Source organism: Lagenorhynchus albirostris, chromosome 2 (assembly GCF_949774975.1).
Source record: "Lagenorhynchus albirostris chromosome 2, mLagAlb1.1, whole genome shotgun sequence".
NCBI classification, from domain to species: domain Eukaryota; kingdom Metazoa; phylum Chordata; class Mammalia; order Artiodactyla; family Delphinidae; genus Lagenorhynchus; species Lagenorhynchus albirostris.
In genome coordinates, this window is record NC_083096.1 from 20834517 (window position 1) to 20854679 (window position 20163).

General features: G+C 52.5%; 1 protein-coding gene across 2 annotated transcripts in view; it reads right to left on the bottom strand.

Moving 5' to 3' along the window:
- Positions 1–451: 451 nt before the first annotated feature.
- SUSD4 (sushi domain containing 4) overlaps positions 452–20163 on the bottom strand; it is a 123859-nt gene continuing 104147 nt past the window's right edge. For both annotated transcript variants that reach the window (XM_060142051.1, XM_060142050.1), the window contains 4 exons: positions 5740–5931; positions 4760–4904; positions 1581–1963; positions 452–624 (listed from right to left, as the gene is read on the bottom strand). In XM_060142051.1, coding sequence (XP_059998034.1) covers positions 596–624; positions 1581–1963; positions 4760–4904; positions 5740–5931 — 749 coding nt within the window. In that variant the 3' untranslated portion in view covers positions 452–595. The remainder of the gene's footprint in view (positions 625–1580; positions 1964–4759; positions 4905–5739; positions 5932–20163) is intronic.

The window sequence follows — 20163 nt, forward strand, 5'->3', positions numbered from 1 at the left end:
CTCAGTGGAACCGCCACATCCCGCTTTAGTCTTGCCTTGAGCAGAGTTGTCCAGCCCAAGGAAGACTGTCCAAAGGACACCCCAGAATCTTCCTTGGGGAGCCTGCAGGAGGCGCTCTGCTACTCTTCCAGCAGCTCAACACAGACTTCCTGCAGAGTCTGATGCATCCTCATTTGGCGTCCAGAGACAGTTGGGAGCAGATTTTAGAAGCGATTTACATAATGTGGCATGCTTTCAGAGGAGGCGGGTAGTACTCGTAAGTCAGCGGGATGTGGGATTTGGTGGGATACGCTTGGAACCGTCTGTCCCATGTTCCGCAGCACAAGATGCACTTAACACCTTCATCCAGGACCACACAGGGTCTCCCCCCATCCTTTTTGTTCCTCACCGGTCTTGGCAAATCCTCAAGTTTCATTTAAAAGCACTGCCACTGCCACTGTTGAGTCCGAGATGTACGATGTGTCACTGTCCCCATGTTGATAAATTAGAAAACTTCCTCCATTCCCCCCCCAAGCTCTGTCCTCCAGAGGCCTCACTCCAAAGTACAAGGTGCCCATCCCCAAAGGGGCAGCAGAATCATCGGGACTTTTTCCAGTTATGGATCTTCTTCCATTAGAGGGATCTCTGTAAAAGAAGAGATGGTTATTATACTAATACACCGGAAAACACCGCAAAGATCTGGACTCGTGAGTTTTAGTAAAATGTCTACCGTTCCTACACATCAGCGAGAAGAAGAAAATGCTAAGTTCCACGTATCAGTTAACAAGCAAATAAACCAACTCCTCTGTACAACATGATTTGCTGGAAAATCTCATACTCAGCTCATAAAAAATAAACGGTTAGGCTTCAACCACGCACCCTAATGGTCATACCAACCGAAAGGTTACAAGTTCAAGTACAGAGAGGCAGGGTGGTACTGGAGAAAAGGAACTCTATGAGGAACCAGGAGACCCCCGTTTCCATGTGCTTACTGCTACTTACTGTCAATATAAGCTGGAATGAGTGCTCTCATTGGTAAAGTGGTGCTGGTGTCCCCTTGCCCCGGGAAACACAGCCCTAATTAGTCTGATGCAGTTTTACTATCTCGCCATGAGCTGCAATCTGCCTTTCCTTGCAGTAGGCACATACACACCTTTTACTTCACCCCGATACACATAACCTGTATGTACCCAGAGCTTCTCCAGGGCCGGGCCCTCGTGCCCGCATCTGGGTCTTCCCTTTTAGCACGTGTGTGTTACCTGGATCCCAAGCACCACTTTCAGAAGTCCTGCCTAATTAAGGGAGAAAGAAGAAAACATCCTGCCATACGGATGCTGTGAAAACCAAGTTCCGCCCACTGTGGCCTTTCTACTTTGGATGGCTTGGTGCTCTTTTATGCCTCCAGAAATTTCAGTTAATGGGCTCATCACTTGTGAGATGATGATCATTTCTTCCCATAACCGGCCTTGCCCACGGCCTCTACATGCCGAGAGATCAAGATGCAATTTAAGCTGAGTGAGACTGTAGCACTGATTTGGCCCTGAGCTGGGAGCAGGGTGGGGCTGTGCAAGGGTGGCCCGGGCCTCGGGGCAAATGCTTACCATCTGCAATGTCAATGCCTGGGCTGGTGGATGCCACCTCCCCCGCCGTGCTGGGAGCTGTGTCAGGGTTGTCGGAAGCGGGGCGGGTGCCCCCTTGGCACGTGGGAGGTGAATACAAACTCTGGAGCAGCTCCGAAGAGCCTGAGACGCTGTCACGGGTTCCTGACTCCCCCGGGCCCGTGTCCGTGTCCCCTGAGCCGGGGTATGCTGGGGGGCTCTGGTCGTCCACGGGTAAGGGGCAGCCCTGGCCCACGGAGGACAGGTACCCTGGGGCTAAGGCACTCAAGCCGCCACTCACAGCCTCGTCATAGGACGGGAGCATGACGGGCACGCCGTCTACCACCACGAAGTCGGGCTCGCTGCTGGAACTCCTGGGAGGCCCCCTGTGGAGAGGAAAGTGGTGCTAATCTGTCAGGTGACAGGTCACCCCGGGAACGAGGCCACAGTGCCCCCCACTGCAGCTGGGGTCCTGGGGGCTGCGGAGCCCTGGGAGGAGGTGGTGCAGGAGACCCAGCCTCCCTGCCCGGTCCCCTCCGGCAGACGCTGCATCCACCAGGGCCACACTCTGGACAGGAGAGGTTTTCTCCTCCTGCTTCCCTCCTGGCCTCTTGCCGCCTCTGGGCTCCAGTATCTCCTCATCCTTCCTTCTTCCCCCCGTTGGACCTCTGGCCTTGGCCTTATGGTCATAAACCTGAGAACAGGGGACTCTGTGGCCCATTCCAACCGAGCACCCCAATGTGCCCCTGCAGTGTCCCTGAGGAAGCCTGTTGGAAACGGAACAGTACCATTAAAAGCTTGGGACACCGTGGACCCTGACGCCCCTTTCATTTACCCCTGTGCTTCACATGCTTCGTGTTTGTTTTCTGCTACGGTATAAAAATCACTCACTTTTAGTCAAGACAGAAAAACAACAACAACAGAAAAAAAAAGGAACTCTGAACACCATCTCACTACCTGTTCCGGGTCTGTGGGCTCACAGCCGCCCCCCCGACCCAGCAGCCACCTGAACCTAAGCTCCGCCTGTGCTGCCCAGAGCGGGGGTTCCCTTACGCTGACACACACGCGGCTTGCAGGATCTTAGTTCCCCAACCAGGGATCGAACCTGGCAGTGGGAGCTCCAGGTCCTAACCGCTGGGCCGCCAGGGAATTCCCTAGGGACCATTTTTAAAACATCTTAATAGTTAGTCTCTATCCTGGAAACTTTGTTCCCAAGCCCATGTAGAAAAATAGCTCCACAGGCCACGTTCAAGTGCTCCAGTGTACTATAAATCACAATATGTAGTTCAGCTTTCTCCTTATAACCCTTAGGTCTTCTTTCGATAGTCTAATTGCTCAATGATAGGACATGGTCCCTTGACCCATAAATAATAACGGGGAAGACAGAGAGAGCGGATGGCAGGTTGGAGAGGAAAGAAGATTCTGTCACCTCAGCTGGAGCTTGGCTGTGGCCCCAGGATGGTGTCCGCACACTCTGGGCCTGGCGTAGACGCAGGCGCACACCCACCCCCGACCTAGCACACTTTCACGGCTGGGAGAGTGGGGTGCTTGCAGGTTGGGGGGCTCCTGCCGCCAGGTGGGGGCATTGCTACGTGGGATGAGGCTGTCCTGGGGGCGGGAGGTTGAGGGGAAAAGGTGCGTGGTGCTTTCTTCAGCAGCCCCGCCTGCTTCCCACCCCCCCCCCCCCCCCCCCCCGCGCCTGGCTGGGAGTGTGAGAGGCACGAGTGAGTTTCCTGGAGGGCGGAGTGGGAAGCGGTGAGTCCCCGGGAGACGCCTCCTCCACTAAGCAACACGCTCTTTGCCAGAGGCGTGGTACACACGACCCCGGGGGCCAGTTTGTCCCTGTGTCAGAAACAAATGCTCTTTTCTGAAGCATGAGGTCCCCAAATGAGAAGACTCTGACATGGGCACAGGAATCCAAGGAGGTACTTGATTCCCTTGGGAGCCCTGGCTGCTAGCATCCTATGATGTTCGGTGCCCTGACTTCCTTTTCACGTTCACAAACTTATCCCTGTGCTTTCTTTCTTTTTTTAAAAATAAATTTATTTATTTATTTATTTTTGGCTGCGTCGGGTCTCCGCTGCTGCGTGCGGGCTTTCTCTAGTTGCGGCGAGCCGGGGCTACTCTCCGCTGTGGCGCGCCGGCTCTTCATTGCGGTGGCCCCTCCCGTTGCTGAGCACGGGCTCTAGGGCGCATGGGTTTAGTCACTCCGCAGCATGCGGGATCCTCCCGGACCGGGGTTCGAACCCGCGTTCCCTGAATCGGCAGGAGGATTCCCAGCCACTGCGCCACCAGGGAAGCCCATCCCTGTGCTTTCTAAATGACTTCTCCTTCCAGGAACAGTGACCTGCCAGCAGCAGTGCTGGGTGGCTCTTGGTTCCGAAGGCGCTGGTGTGCTCGGTTCTGGGCAAGGGGCCAGCGTCGGAGGGGCAGGGCCACAGGCTGCCCTGGGCACTGAGAGGACCAGACCGCCTCTGAGGGACTTTGACAAGCTCCTCTCTGGTGATGACGACAGGGAGGATGAAGACACTGACCCAAGCTCCCCTGTGCAGCCCAGGAGGATGGAGACTGCCCCCCGCCCCGCCCCCGCCCTCCCACAGGTCCCACTCCAAAAGCTCAGACCCTACTTGGAGGCAGCAGCTCACCAGCCCTGTCCTGGCTTCCCATCCAGAGCCTCTTCTCCTTCCTGAGACTTGCCACGGTTTTGCACACCGGTTTTGAACCTCTGTTGGGTCACGCACTTTGGACCTTGTCCCTAATTACTTCTGTGTATTTCTTACCCTCCCTGTGGCCTGGAAGCTCCAAGGTACGTAACTCTAGAGCTGCAGGCACGTAGTGGGCAATGGGGGGACCCCTGGGGGTGGGAGGTGCAGGGTGTGCAGCCCTGACTGTGCTCCCCTTCTCTGCACCCCCTACAATGCCTGCCTCGAGAACGTTTATCCCGGGAAGGAGGGAGATAGGGCCTTACGGGTGGCGGGGCAGAAAGAGGGAAATGAGTCTGTCTCCAGCTTGGTGTTCTGACCCCAGACACCCCAAAACCTCCCAGGCGAATGTTTTTGCTTTCTCCCCTATTCCCCCTTAGAAGCTCAACTCTGCACTCATCAAGGCTGACCATCCTTTCTCCTTGCTGCCTAAGGTGGCTGCACTGAGCCTGACCCAAGGCGGCCATGGGCTGCACTGACCTGGGGGGAAAGTGGGCCTTGAACTTGGTCTGGAACATCCTGGCCAGGATGACAAGCAACAGCAGTAGCAGCACGCTGGTCGCCGTGAACGCCACGATCTTCCACGTGGTCAGGAGGGTCTCGTGGGTGCTGGGCCACGTTTGCTCTGTCGTGAGAGAGGACAAAGCAGCTGTGACGCTCCCAGGCCATGACGGGCGCTGGGGTTCCTGTGTGCTCGTCTGAGGGATTTGCCTTCTCTACTTCTCCGCACTCCACCTGCACTGGTTCACGTTACCCCCAGATGCGCTGTGTTAACAAATGCTTTCCCCGCCCCCCTTTGCTGCCTCCAGGGCAGCCATCACCCCTGCTTGGGGCAGGTGGCCGTGGCCACACCTGGAAAAAGCCGGGGCAAGCGGGCTGGACTGGGGTGGGCAGGAGATGCTGGGCGGATGTGCACGGGTGGTAAGTACCCGGGTGCTCTGAGACCAGGGGTGAGGACGGTTTGCTAGTAATGTGTTATTAAGTAGGAAGCACTGACACTTGCACGTGGCTTACGTTTTTAGAAGTGAGAGCAGGCTTTACCCACCATCGTATCATCTGTGTTCTGATATGCATCTTGGAGTGGAAGAGAAAGGCTGAGTCATGCTCCGCTTGGGTCACACCCATGGGCCTGTGTCCTTGTCAGTGGAAGGGGGCAAGGCTGGGAGAAGACAGAGTGCACAGAGGCCAGGTCCTTCCATGGTTGCTAGGGGTCTAGGGACCCGTTCAGAGGGTCAGCATTGTAACATGGGCATGGGCGGGTTAATACTCCTGACCCTCTGAACAGGGTTTGGAAGTATCAGCCGCAAGTATCCACAAAGATGAGTTTCTATATCCAGTCCCTAACACCGCGTGTGACAGGGGAGGGTGTGTGGGAGGAGGGACAGGGCTCAGGACACAGCCACCCGCCACTGCGAGTAGTTGGAACCTGGACCGTCCAGGGACGCCCTCGACGTGCTCACCTGACTTGATGCAGTAGACTTGATAGGAAGGAAACCACTCCCCGTACTGGCAGGTGATGTACTTGTAATCACTGGTGAGGCTGTAGCCGGGATCGCAGTAGAACTCCACCACGGTTCCGTGGTTGTAGCGCTCACATGGCCGCGGGTGGCAGATGAAATCTCCGTGACTCACCATGGGAGGTAGCGGACAGACTTGGGCAGTGGGGGAGAATAAGAGTTTCAGAACCACATGCTTATCCCGTCTGGACCCTCAAAACAGAGATTGAGCTCGGAGAACACTTCCCTCAGAGATGCACTGATACGTGAATCATCGGACTAGTGATGATTAGCTGTCCCCGAGACAGTCCCTTCGTCTGTCCCTTCACGTGAGGTCAGACGGAAGCCTGCAGTAAGATTCTGAGCATTGCCGCTGTCACGTGGCATCATGAAGCACATCGTAAAAGAGAGGTTTGTTTTACACCGCAAAGAGTATGCCTACTGACTAGACAGTGTTAAGCTGCTCTATTAATAATGCATGCTATGATGTGCCAGACAGCCTAGTAAATACAACTGAGATATTTATGGACAAAATCTTCGCTGAAAGGAACAGCTATCCTGAGCCTGTTCCTCTGGCTATGGGAGAAATTTGGGACCATCCAAATCCCTGGGTGTGCCTAACCTGATCCTCAGATGCCCTCCTGGGGTTTGGCCAATGTTGGCTCCGTGCAGGCCCAGGCCACAGCCTCCCAGTCACAGGCCCCCTGGCCAGCACGGAGGAGCCTCGGGGCCTGGGCCTGGTTTGCCACCAATATGCTACGTGACCTTACGGAGGTCACTTAACCAGACGTAAGCCTTGATTTTCTCCTCTGTAAAATGGAGGTTTATTCTACCCTTGATCGTGTTTTATGGTTTTTCTAACCCTCATATTCTATGATTTTAGGGGAAGAAAAAGTTGTTTTCAGTTGCCTCTCTTGAACCCAAACTCTGGGTTGTCAGGTAAGAACGGTTCTATCTTTGGGTCCAGAAAGATGGTTTTCGTGGCGTTTAGTGCTTGTTCACTGATTCCCACAAAGAGCCCTCTTTCCTGGACGAGGCCTCAGAACCGCCCTTAAACACTCCTCAAGAAACAATCAAAGCCCAGACTACCGAGGCCAGCTTCAAACCCACACCTATGGAGACCGCTACGAGCTTTGACCAAAAAAGGGAGAGAGTTAACTTTTGAGCCTCTTCCCAGGGGTACCCAAGCCCTGGGCAGTGGAGACTCACAGGCAGGCCTCAGAGCTCTCCCCACGCAGCCACATCTGCAGGGAGCTGCCCGCCCCACACGGGCCGTTGGAATGTGTGCCGGGAGCTCTCATCCGGCAGCAACCCGGGCACTGGGGCTGGTCGGCAAGATGGGCCCACCCAGTGGGGGTGTCCCATGGCTTGGGGCCAAGAGGCTCTTTACAGACTCTCTCATCCTGCAAACAATGCCACGAGGCAGATCTTGCTGGCTCTTTTCAGAGTCAGGGAAACAGAAACTCAGAGAGGTCAAGGTTGGGCTTCCCTGGTGGCGCAGTGGTTGGGAGTCCGTCTGCCGATGCAGGGGACGTGGGTTCGTGCCCCGGTCCGGGAAGATCCCACATGCTGCGGAGCGGCTGGGCCCGTGAGCCATGGCCACTGAGCCTGCGCGTCCGGAGCCTGTGCTCCGCAACGGGAGAAGCCACAGCAGTGAGAGGCCCGCGTACCAAAAAAAAAAAAAAAAAAAAAATTAAAATTAAGAGAGGTCAAGGTCTCCAGGAGCAGCTGGAGGAGTGGGTAGGAGCTCGGGCTGAGTTCTGGCTCAGCTCCTCACCAGCCGGATGACCCTGAACAAGTCGCTTCTCATCTCCGAGCTTCAGTGGCCTCATCTGTAAAATGGGAGCATCTGAGGGTTATTCTGGGGAAGGCTGGCCAGGCCTCAGTTCTGAGCTGACGTGATGTAAGTGGGCGGTCAGGGATAACCAGGAACCGGGCAGCTACAGAGAGGGGTCGTAACGAGGCAATTGCTTCCGCAGGTGATGGAAAAACCTACGTGGATGATGAGGCCCCTGAGATGAGCAGCAGCAGGGAAGCCACTACTGCCCCTGGGCGGGTGGGACGGAGGTGTGCTAGTGGCCGGGCCCCCGTGTAAGTTGGAGCCACGGAGGTGATCCTGTAGGAGATGGAGGCCGCGGAAACTCAGGCACTGCTGGAGATGCCCCGGGGCAGCGAGGCACCTGCCCTCACTCCCTCTGGACAAAGCCGGCGAGGAGCCCGCGGACCGGGGGGTGGTGGTGCCGGGGAAGGGCCAGGACCGGGTCTGAGGTCCACGGGCCCAGAGCGTTCTCCATGAATGGCGGCTGGCAGGTGACTGCGCCTCGGGTCCCACAGGTAGACACTGGTAGAGTCGGGACCGGAGCTCTGGCTTTCCGCCAGCCCAGGGCATCTCCCGTCCCAGCAGATGCATGCCCTCCACAGAGTTGCCCATGGCCACAGAGTCCCGTCACCCAGTGCATTTCTAGTTCCACAAACTGGGGGTCCTGCCAAATCCACTCCCTCCAGGGTGTTCCATGAGCATCCCCAGTAGGCGATCAAGACAGCAGGAGAGGAAAGGGAAGGGAACGACGAGAAGGAGGGAGAGAGAAAAGGTACCAGCAGCATTGAGCTGGTCCTGGGATGCCAGCAGGGGTTTGCAGCAAGGGCCCCTCCTTCCCCAAAGGCCCCTCTGTGCAGAGCACAGGGAAGGAAGTGTCTGGCTCCCTGCCCAGTGAGGGAGGCCACTGGGCTCTCAGAGCCACCTTCCTGGGCTGAAGGAGGCCCTGCCTTCCAGAGTGAAGGGGAGGTTCGATGTCCGCTGTGCAGCCAGCCTGACAGGAATATCTTCCACTCGGGAGGCCTCCAGGGCTTCTGGGCTCGTGTGGCCACAGGGGGTCCACCCCTCCTCTGCACCTCCCATGATTGCCCCCCAGCACTGCAGCGGCTCACGGGAGGCTGGACCTTTGCTGGGAGAGTAGGTCCTTTCCACGGTCAAGAGCGGCAGTACCCTCCTCCTAGCTGCCCTCCAGACAAATGCCCGGGAGTCCCCACAGGGTGAGAAAATCGCCAGAGCATTTTCAAGGCCCAGAGAACGTCATGAGAGGTCGGAAGAAGCCCTGTAAATATATACATGCAAGTTTGTTACGGCAACTAAAAATCGGCATTCTCCACCTGGTTCTACAAGAATGAAGTCACTAAGCCACTGGAGTCGCTGACCTTCAACACCCCGTGAAAGGAGTTCGGGGTGGAGATCAGGAATGAGGCGCTCTGTGCTCTGGGGAAAACTGGCAGAACAGGCCTTCAGACAGTTAGATATTTTCAGGAGATTTTATGAGCCCAATTTCTTGCACCTTCTCACATCTAGAAAAGCACTAAAACCATTCATGGAGACGTCTCCTTGTGACTAGCTGCAGCCTTCTGCCAAGATGTGAGCTTGACTGTATATATCCCCCGTCACCAAAATCACATGTGTGCCATCCTCCTCCCACCTCTTCGGAGCAGTTCCTCAGAGCCATCTGAGAGCCTGTCTCCCAGGCTATAGTCTTCATCTGGCCCCACATAAAACAACTCACAGCTCTCATGTTGTGCAATTTTTTCCACCTGACAGTTTTCAGCAGCATTTTTCCTCACTTGGAGGATAAAGGACTGTTCAAATCATTGCCTTAACTGAGGCAGGTGGTCCCTGATGTGCTAAGGAAGGCCTGGGCTGACCGGACCCTGCATGTGACAAGGGAGGGGGGTGGTACAGCGTGTGAAGCCTGGCACGGGCATGGAGGGCCCCCAATTCATGTTCAAATCCCAGCTCTATACTGCTGAGTTGGGGGCAGGGTGTTAGGCAGCTTGTTTAACTTCTGGGGGGTTTAGCTTCCCCGTCCGTGTAGTCAGGGCAACAATTCCTAACTCCTCGGGTTGTCGCGAGGATTAGAAAGCCTGAAACGCAGTAGGCACTTAATAAATAACAGCGCTTAGTATTACTGGTGCCTGAACTTGCTGAGTGCCCGTGCTGTACAATCAGGATACGTGGATTGCACCAGGCCGGCCCCAGACGTTCCTGGAGGGAATCTGGAAGCATCTCACTGGCAGGTTTTCTCAGAGGCCAGATAAAAACCACCCACGGTAGAGGCTTTGATTCTGAGACTGTCATAATCGGTTGCTAATAGAGATGCATTTGTCCCCTAAGTGGAAACATTTATCTTCACACTGTGCAGTGTTTCTAGTGATTGCACCTGGCCGGCCATTAGCTTTGCTGCAAGGAAACCGCCCCCTCACCCGTGCATCCTGGTAGGGGTAGAGGGTCGGGAGTGTTCTTTAAACCTGGAAGGAACAGCCAATCAAAGTGTTAATTATAAATTTGGGAAGCTTATTTTATTTTTTAATAACTCTTTTTTTTTAAATTATGTACTTATTTATGGCTGTGTTGGGTCTTCGTTGCTGCACATGGGCTTTCTCTAGTTGTGGCGAGTGGGGGCTACTCTTCATTGTGGTGCACGGGCTTCTCATTGCAGTGGCTTCTCTTGTTGTGGAGCACGGGCTCTAGGCGCGTGGGCTTCAGTAGCTGTGGCTTGCGGACTCTAGAGCGCAGGCTCAGTAGTTGTGGCGCACGGGCTTAGTTGCCCCACAACATGTGGGATCTTCCCGGACCAGGGCTCGAACCCGTGTCCCCTGCATTGGCAGGCGGATTCCCAACCACTGCGCCACCAAGGAAGCCCTGCTCATTTCTTAATTCATGTACTTAACACACAGTTTTTGGACAACCACTGAAACTAGATAATGCATTGATCCCACCCTCCTGGGGCTTACTAAAGACAGATGATAAGTAAACAAATGAATATTGATGTGTCTGGGTGAGGCCTTTCCTCTCTCTGTTGAAAAACACCATCAACTCTCACACACAGGAGGTGGCCTGGGCGACCTGCCCCCACCTTCCGAGAGGCCTGGAAGGTGACTGGGACCAAAGGGAGCCAGATGTTCTTTTAGGCACAAGAAGATCCAAAATGTAAGCTGGTCCTGGCAGGGGATTAGAGAACCAGGGATGCAAAAGCTTTAAAAAGGCCAGACCACATCACTCCCCCTGTGATGGAGACGGGTCAGAGGACAGCGGCTGTGTGCACCCCAAGCCGGAGAAACCGAGGATACCCCAGACGCCAGAGCAGCAAGGGCAAGGGCCCTGATCTAGGACAGGTGGTCGAGGGACATGTGGGGAGGAACATCCCGGGCAGAGGGGATGACGCACGTGAGGGCAAGCTGGAGGCATGAAGGGAGGAGGGGGTGGTGGCCGTGTGTGACCAGACAGGGGCGGGGCTGCACACGGGAGGGTGCAGAGGCAGCCAGGGCAGTGTGTAGGCAGCTCCGTGGGCCCCGTGGCCGGAAGCTGAGATTTTACCCACGGTGTCGGGGACGCTGTAAAGAGCCGGTATAGACCTGTTTTCACAAGGAAGCTCCAGCTGCTCTGTGGCGGCTAGGAAGCAGAGATGGAGGTGGGGAGGCTGTCAGGTCGCTGCTGCTACAACCAGGTGAGAGAAGATGGCGGCTTGGACCAGGACAGTGGCAGTGACATGGGGAGCAGGAGAGCGACGGGACCTATTTAGAACTATCTGTTTCTACAATAGGATTTGCTGAGAGATGGAATTTGGGGGCCATGGGAAGAATCAAGGATGACCCCCAGATTTCTGCCATTAGCACCCAGGCAGATGGTGATGCCATTCACCACATCAGGTTTTTGTTTGTTTGTTTGGTGGGAAGGGAGAGGTAGGGAGAGTCTGGGCTGCCAGTGAGACAGTCATCCAAGTATTCATCAGGCAGCAGGAGAAAGCGCCTGGGGTCAGTAAAGAACTCAGGCATCGGGGAGCTCCCCGGTTGCCTAGCGGTCAGGATTCTGGGCTTTCACTGCCATAGCCCGGGTTCAATCCCTGGTCGGGGAACTGAGGTCCTGCAAGCCACGCGGTGCAGCAAAAAAAAAAAAAAAAAAATAGAGAAAGAAAGAAAAAGAACTCAGGCATCATAAGCCTAGAGATAAGACTGAAAACCATGAGACCGGGTGAACTCACCTAGGGAGAGAGGGTAGAGAGAAAAGAGGAGGGGTCCCCATCCAGAGGCTGAGAAATCAGTTGCAAGAGTGAAAGAGACTGGCCGAGAAGACTGGGACGGACCAAGGAAGCTGAGACAGGAAACTGTTCCGAGCAGGGGGCAGTAGTTCCCAGCAAGCTGAGAATGATTGGAAATCACCGGTGACCTTGAGGCAAGCAATTTCAGAAGAGTGGTGAGTGGCCGGTGGAAGAGGGGCAGTGTGAGTGAGGAGTGGGCGGGGTAGGACATGTAGACTCAGAGAGGTTTGCTAAAGGAAAGCAGCCAATGGGGCAGCTGGAGGCCCGGGGGATCCTGCCCACCCCCCGCCCCCCAGGAGCCCTGGACCTTGTTTATATGTCCTCTACGGGAGCAGACCAACATGGAGGACAAGGCTGGTGATGCTGGGTGGGAGAAGGAATGCAAGGTCATTATGAAGGTGAAAGGAGCTGTGATCCTATATGCACATCAGTGGACAGACTGGCCTTTGACAGGAGCAGCAGGAGGCCGGAGGGAGGAACTAGAGCTGGAACCAGGGACGAGTGGATCGAAGCCAGGGTGATGGAGACATGGGGGACTTGCCATCTGTAGGTTCGCACTCTCTGAAGGCAGTATGAGGCGAGGCCATTGCTCAGAGAGAAGGAGCTTAGAGCTGAGAATTATACATCACTTACCACAGCCCTTCACCCATTTATATATTTCATTATGTCCAGAAGAGGAAAACAAGGTCTAAAAATAGTCTGTGTGCTTCGTGAACATTCACAGAAATTATTTTGGGGGGAACAGAAGAATGTAAGACATTACCACCTCTAATTATTTTTTTAATCCTTCTGAGCCATGAGCCTAGGTATTTGGATTGCGTGTTTCCATTCTTAGTCTTCCAAAGCTTCATGCGGCCCCCTGGGTGGTCCTCTTGTAGGAAGGAGCTGGCTCTTGAGTCTATGTGTCCAGATCCACCCCACAGGGCTGGTGCTGGAGGTTGCTGGCTGCTCCCACGATCCCGTTCCCCTCTTCTTTCTGGGCACAGAGCTGTCTGCATTGCCCAGTGTCCCTTGTTCCTCTAAGTTCTGGTCAATGAAATGTGAGTAGACGTGATAAATACTCCTCCAGGCCCGATGCGCGGAATTCTTCCAAGCTTCTAGAATGAGAAAACCTCACACGAGGACCTTAGAAGCTGCACCTTGAAAACAGCAGAGGCTCCACTGGCCCCTGAATGACTGGGTGGAGAGGAGGCACTGGCAGACCCACACTCACTAATTCCACACGTGAAAATAAACTTCGGTTTAGTCTGAGCCACTGTACCTTTTTGGGAACCTCCTCCCAGGAGTGGGTCTATGCTCTACAGTGTGGATCAGCAAAGCACTCGCTTTCCTGCAGTTCACTGCTACCAGGACAGGCACCCACCCTCCCTACCATGTTAACATCTTAACATCTGAGGAGCATCTTGGTGATTTAAGTCAGTGGTCCTTCAACCCTGCACATCAGCATCACCTGGGGAGCTTTGCCTACCTGGTCTTGGGTGGGGTCCTGGGTGTGGCCAGGTCTCTGAAGCTCCCCAGGTGATTCTCCTAGGTGGTCAGACTTGAGAGCTGGGGAGATGAATCTCCCTCCGTTCTCCACCTGCTGGGATGGAGGGCTTACCATCTCCAGTGGAGCGAGCGTGAGAATTAAGTTGCCACGGTTTCTGGTCAGTCTTTCCCTTCCACGAGGCCCTTCACTGCTGTCCATGGACCATCAGCTTTGGGATCAGCCGGGAGCTTGTTAGAAATGCATAATCTCAAGCCACATGCGAGCCCTACTGCATCAGGAACTTCATTTTAGCAAGATTCCCAGGTGACTCACACACACGGTCCAGTCTGAGAAGCGCTGCCCCAAGACCACGATGAAGCTCTGTAGCTGAGCTCAGCGGTGACAAGGAGAGAAAACTCGCTCTTCATGCCAGAATCTGGCCCTCAGCTGGCCTGGCAGAGCACAGGGAGGTGGTGGGAAAGCCAGCAAGTCTGGCTCTCAAGTCCAAAGGCATCGTCTCAATACCAGCAGCGTGATATCCGAGCACCTCTCAGGAACCAAGAGCACGGGCGCTGCTCTGTACACGTACGGAACCAGCCAAAACTCTGCCTTCAGGAGTTCTGCCGGCTTCTAATCATTAAACTGCCGCTGCCCCCACCGGCTGTCCCCAGGCTGATCTAAGTTTGGGTGATGATGCCAGGAAGCTGTCTGGCACCCTCCATGCCCAAATCATAGCTGTTTCCAAGGCTACGTCCAAAACCTTGCTTTCGGCTCAGGGAAAATCAATAAACATTGTACAGCACGTAACATTTTCCACTTTTGTTTTGCTGTAACAACACGGAAGGCCAGTAAATGTGTCCACCCATGGAAGCAAATGATGACAAGGCTGGGCTTTTGCTTATTTCCAGGCCTGATGGAGCACGGTGTTGACTTGCTTGGAGATGTGCTGACAGATCAAAGTTAAGATCAATATTACCCAGCAGCCCCGAGGGAGGGGCTCTGATCTGCTTTCTGTCTTGGAGTCACCACATTAGGGTGTTCCTGAAGGAACACACGATGCATCTGATGACGACTGTGAAACTTCAGTGCAAAAAAAAAATACGGCTTCACATAAGAAATCCAAAGTGTGCCTAGTTTTGGAGACACAGTGAAGCCGCAGAGGAGCCCACAGGTGAGGGAGCAGGTGTAAAACCGTGATTTACTCTGACACGCGTTTCTGGGTACCAGTGAGGTGTCCTTCCTTCTTTGTAGTGACTCAAGCACCAGGGGCTAAGCCCGGTACAGCCTCACTCACCACGATGTGAAAATAAATCACAAGACATCTGTGGTGTCAAAGGGTTCGGATGCCTGTGAACATCTTCTCAAATAGGATTCCCACAGATGGAATGCCTGATGGTAATTGGGGCATCTTAAGTTTTCGAAAGGGAGAGAAATCGGGGGCTCAAGATGAAAAAGGTGTGTGTCCCCCAAGTTAACACAGAAAGCCCACAGGGAAGGGAGCATTTAGAGCAGGTGTCTCCTGCCTTTCCCTGCAATCAGCAAACGCTTCCCCATGAGAGCATGCTGAATATAAAATGTTGCCGGTGTATTCCAGCAATTCTTAAGTTCCTTCTGCACAAACTGGACCAAAGTACTACACTGATATTAATACATAACGCATTGATGTTCCGAACTTCAAACTTTTCTCCCATAAATGTTTTCTTAAATTTCTTGTGCCTTCTCAATCTTATCTGTTAGCAAATCCTAGCAAATGAGGGAATAAATAATTGAGTACTAAGTTCACGATAATGGAAAGCAAGTGGTTATGCTTTATTCCTAGCTGAGTGCGAGTGCATGCGTGTATGTGCATGTGTACACTTATGTGTATGGTCCCATACTGTACATAGAAAATACATAGCTATGTTTTCTGCTAGCAAAAGTGCTTCTAAGGCTTACACAGTATTCCTTAGTGTTCTGCAAAAAAATAAAAAATAAGAAAAGAAAAAACTCGCTATTCTGTGAAAAGTACCATGCTTTTCTGACATCTGAATGTATTTGAAAACTACTGGCTTAGAAGTCATGGACAATGAAAAAAGGAAAAAGGGGAAAAGTCAGCTAGAGGAGCAGGAAAGGATAGAGTGCGAGAAAAGCCAGGAAGACATAACATCAGTGGATTAATGGAAGTTGCCTACAGGCAACTTTACATAGTGCAAAGAGCATTTTCTTGGGTTCAAATCTTGGCTCAAATACTTTGGAGCTATGTGACCTTGGGCACTTCATTTAACCTCTTTCTGAGGTAGTTTTAGTTTCCATCACCTGCAAAAGAGTAGCAACACCCACACTGCAGAGATCTTATAAAAATTAGAAACAAGAGCTGTAAATCAAGCAGTGTCTGACATAAAAATAGATGCCCGATAAACAGATAGCTACTATTATTAGTAACTATATTATGTATGTAGTAGCTATATCATGAGCCTATGAGAGAAAATGCAAGCAGAAAGGCCAATGACAACTTTGAACAAGCCCCTATCATAAGAGTAGCATACACACCACACACTGTTCCACTTCATCCTAACCACAATTTTGCAGAGCCGATGTTGTTATGGCCTCATGTATACAGAGAAGGGGATCGAGGCTCAGGAAAGTGAAGTTACTTGTCCAAGGTCAAATAAATAGAAGACCTAGGATTTGACCTTAAGTGAGGCTTACTCCCCGAAGCTATGCTCTCTCACTGAGCCTTGCTGTAGGGTTTTACGTGTGCACGGGCACAAGGGAGTGTAGGCCACCCAGGGACCAGATGTGACAGAATAGGTTTCTTAATCTGCTAAGATGAGGGCTGTGCACAGTGGGGTTAGAGTTTGGAAAAGTTTGGAGCCTCTCGAGAGAGAAGAAAGGCAAGATGGGGGAACCCTGATGAACACAGAGCATTCCTGTTCCACTTGTGGGCATCAGCAGGATGCTGTGGACAGGGCCAGAGGAGAGGCGAGCTTAGGACAGGGCTGTGGGTGGAGTCCAAGGATGCTGGCCAGCTGAGGTTTGGGAAGCTTTGAAGACGGTCCTTTAAACCTGACACAAGAGGTACAAGGAAGACACAAGAAGCATCTGCTTCTTCTCAAGCCAAGGCAAGGGGAGCACATGGTGTGGGTTGTGTTGTGTTCCCCGAAAAGTTCTGTCGAAGTCCTAACCCCAGGTTACCCGTGAATATGACTTCACTTGGAAACTGGGTGTATTGCAGATGTAAAAGTTAAGATGAGGTCACATTATAGTAGGGTGGGCCCTTGATCCAATATGATAGGTATCCTTATAATAGGAGAAGAGACACACAGAAGGAAGAGAGCCATGCGAAGACACAGACTCATAGGGAAAACACCACGTGATGACAGAGGCAGAGACTGGAATGGTGTAGCTATAAGCCAAGGAATGCCAAGGCCACCTCTAGAAGGAAGGTGAGTCTCCGAAGGAACATGGTCCTGTCAACACTTGGATTTTGGACTTCTAGCCCCCAGAACCATGAGAGAAGACATTAATTATATTTTAAGTCACCAGCCTGTGGTAACTTTGTTCCAGCAGTGCTGGGGAACTAGTACAGCATGAGTCTATCCTTGGCCTGGGAGGAAGTGGCCAAGCGCTTGGGCCAGGTCCACAGGGAAGCAATCAGCTAGAACAGGAGGGTTTCCCGGCTAATGTCAGAATGTCTCACTGAAATAACTAGACACCAAGATTTCCTCAAAGTGAAGTAAAAAAAAAAAGAATCGTTTTACATGAAAGTGGTTATTTCATGAGCTATGCTTTAGTGGATGGAGTGGAATAAAAGCAATGCAGGAGGACAGCATCCCAGGGCTGGAACCTTAAGAGCTCCTTGGGGAGATACCACTCTTCTCTTTGGGTAGTGACGGCAGAAACCACGTTGGGGAGCCTTGTGCTTTGGGGACAGTAGAGAGTCACTCACAGTTAACTCCAAGGACCACAGGATCTTTGAAAAGGTCAAGTAGTATGGGAGAGTAAGGGTCCTCTTACATGCAATTTTAGTCATGGTTGTCTCTAGAACTCTTAACTTCCTAGCTTCCTATAAATTTACTTTTCTTCACAATTCAAAAAAATTTCCCTTGGAATAAGATATTTATGGCATGAAAATACAGACTGATGTCGGCACAGTTGTTTGCCTGTGATCTCCTGAGCTAAGGACTAGTTTTAAAATCTGAAATCCAGTGTAACTGGCTTCTTTAAAATTCCAGCTGTTTCCACCACCTTAATGCCTGGACCTGTTACCTCCCTTCCCATGAGTGGAAGAGATGGCGTTAGAAAACGCATTAGGTTCTCATCCATTGAAGAACAAACTGGCCAGCATGTGAGCAAAGTCCTAGACTTTTCGGCAGGAGCCCCAGGTACTGGGAGGAAGAGGAACGATCAGATGAAGGGCCACCCCCGCTAAGCGCTTTGACTTTACAGAAATCTGGGCACAATTTAGAGTCGGGCACCATCTTTTTCCAAAAACAAAACCCCAAACAACAAAAAAATCCTCCTGTACAGAAAGAGAAAATGATTGTGAACACAGATATTATGTTATAGGTTCTAACAAAAAAAAAGAATGATGCAAGATGCCAAGATGGACACAGACAGGTGTGAATATTTTATCTGCCTATCATCCCAGACTTCTAATCACTTTAGGGCAAAAAGGGAACTCTGGGGGCTTTCCTGGTGGCGCAGTGGTTGGGAGTCCGCCTGCCGATGCAGGGGACACGGGTGCGTGCCCCAGTCTGGGAAGATCCCACATGCCGCGGAGCGGCTGGGCCCGTGAGCCATGGCCGCTGAGCCTGTGCGTCCGGAGCCTGTGCTCCGTGACAGGAGAGGCCACAGCAGTGAGAGGCCCGTGTACCGCAAAAAAAAAAAAAAAAAAAAAAAAGGGAACTCTGGTAACTGCTTGTGAAGAAAAGTGGGGTTGCAGGAATCCCCTGGCGGTCCAGTGGTTAGGACTTGGTGCTTTCACTGCTGAGGGTGCGGGTTCAATCCCTGGGTCAGGGAACTAAGATCCCGAAAGCCGAGCAGCTCGGCCAAAAAAAAAAAAAAAAAGAAAGAAAGAAGGAAAAAGAAAAGTGGGGCTGGGGGTGGGAACTGGGGAGGAATGACCCCCAAACCACCCTGCCGAATCCTTCCTGGTGACTCTGGGTCTGTAAAAGGCAGGGAGTGACTGAAGGGGTTTATTACCTTCTGGGTTGACCTGATTGCAAGATTTTATTACCATGAAATACAAGTCATCTAACTTTCCAGAGAGGAAAGAAGGAAATAAATCCTGCCTGCAGCAGGGATGGAGAAGATAGTCTAGAGTTTAAGGAAAAACACCAAGATTTTCCCTTTTGTACAAGCCATCTATTTTCTGAGCGTGACAAAGTCACCCTCTCGGCATAGCCAGTGGCTCAAACCACTGGCCGCAGCTTTGCAGTTGCTTAGTTGTGCGTTCCTTTCACTGACCTGACATTTAAACCTCACAAAATAAAGACCTCTGCTTGCACGCCTGTGAGCTTTGCAAAAATATGAGGAGACTACAAGGCAAAGCAGAAATACGTTTTGGTGAGAACCATGAACGCGGTGGCTGAAAGGGATTGGTCCCCACGCCCTTGTCCCCTCGAATCCAGCCTGGCCCGCAAAAAAGGGCTGAAAGACCTCAGATCTCTCTGCCATGGAAGGTTTGGAATTCAGACTAATTCAGAACACTGACCCCAGGAGAAGCTTGCGTGTAGGAGTCTCGTTTTATACCAGTGGCTTCCACTGCAGAAAATTTGCGGCATCCCTACAGACACAATCTGACACAGGGTTTCGACAGAGCCAGCATGAGGGGGCTTCCGATTTATTCCGTTTCCGCAGATTCAACCCCACCCCTGTGCCTTGCAACCAGGAGACATTTCCATAAAAACATGAGTGATGGTGCCTGGCTTCAGATCCACTGTGTCCCCCTGGGGCCTGAATCCGCTCCAGGACAGGCTGCCTGCCCGGGTGAGAGCTGAGGGGTAGGGGCCTTGGGAGAAGTTGGGTCCGAGCCCATCTGGTGGGATCCCATCTCTGAACGTGACAGTACATTGGGGCGGGGGGCGGCAGTTAGCCAAGTCCCCTGTTGGTGTTCTCTTCTTTCCTTGATTTGGTGAGAGAAACCAGTCCAGAACTCTGCCACCTTTGCTCACCTTTGGTGGGAAAAGGAATCAGTTCTCTTCTTTGATGTCAGTGTAAAATCTCTGCAATTGAATGAGGTTAAAAAAAAAAAAAAAAGGGCTTCCCTGGTGGCGCAGTGGTTGGGAGTCTGCCTGCTGATGCGGGGGACGCAGGTTCGTGCCCCGGTCCGGGAGGATCCCACATGCGGCGGAGCGGCTGGGCCTGTGAGCCATGGCTGCTGGGCCTGCGCGTCCGGAGCCTGTGCTCCGCAACGGGAGAGGCCACAGCAGTGAGAGGCCCTCGTACCGCAAAAAAAAAAAAAAAAAAAAAAAAAAATGATGATCCTAGGAGAGTTGGAGGGTTGATGGCTACATGTTTCCAAGGAGGTTAAAAGGAAAGCAAGGTGGTGGGCAGACCTTGCCGAGGGGCTACGGCTGGCAAAGAGCAGGCCTGGAGAGAGAGGCTGAGGGTGAGTTCAGGGCCATCTATCAGATCAGGAGTCATACAACTCAAGAGAATAAGAGCCTGTAGGGTAGTAGCTGGGAAGCCTGAGGACTTGGTTCCACTTGAAAAATAGGAACTAGGTCTCTTGGTTTTCTTAGGATTTCTTAGTGTTTCTGGATTCAATATAGAAAAAGAAAAAAAAAAAAAGAAAAGAATCATGAAGCTTCTTGATGCCACGGCACAATCTACTCTTGAATACAAGAGAGACGT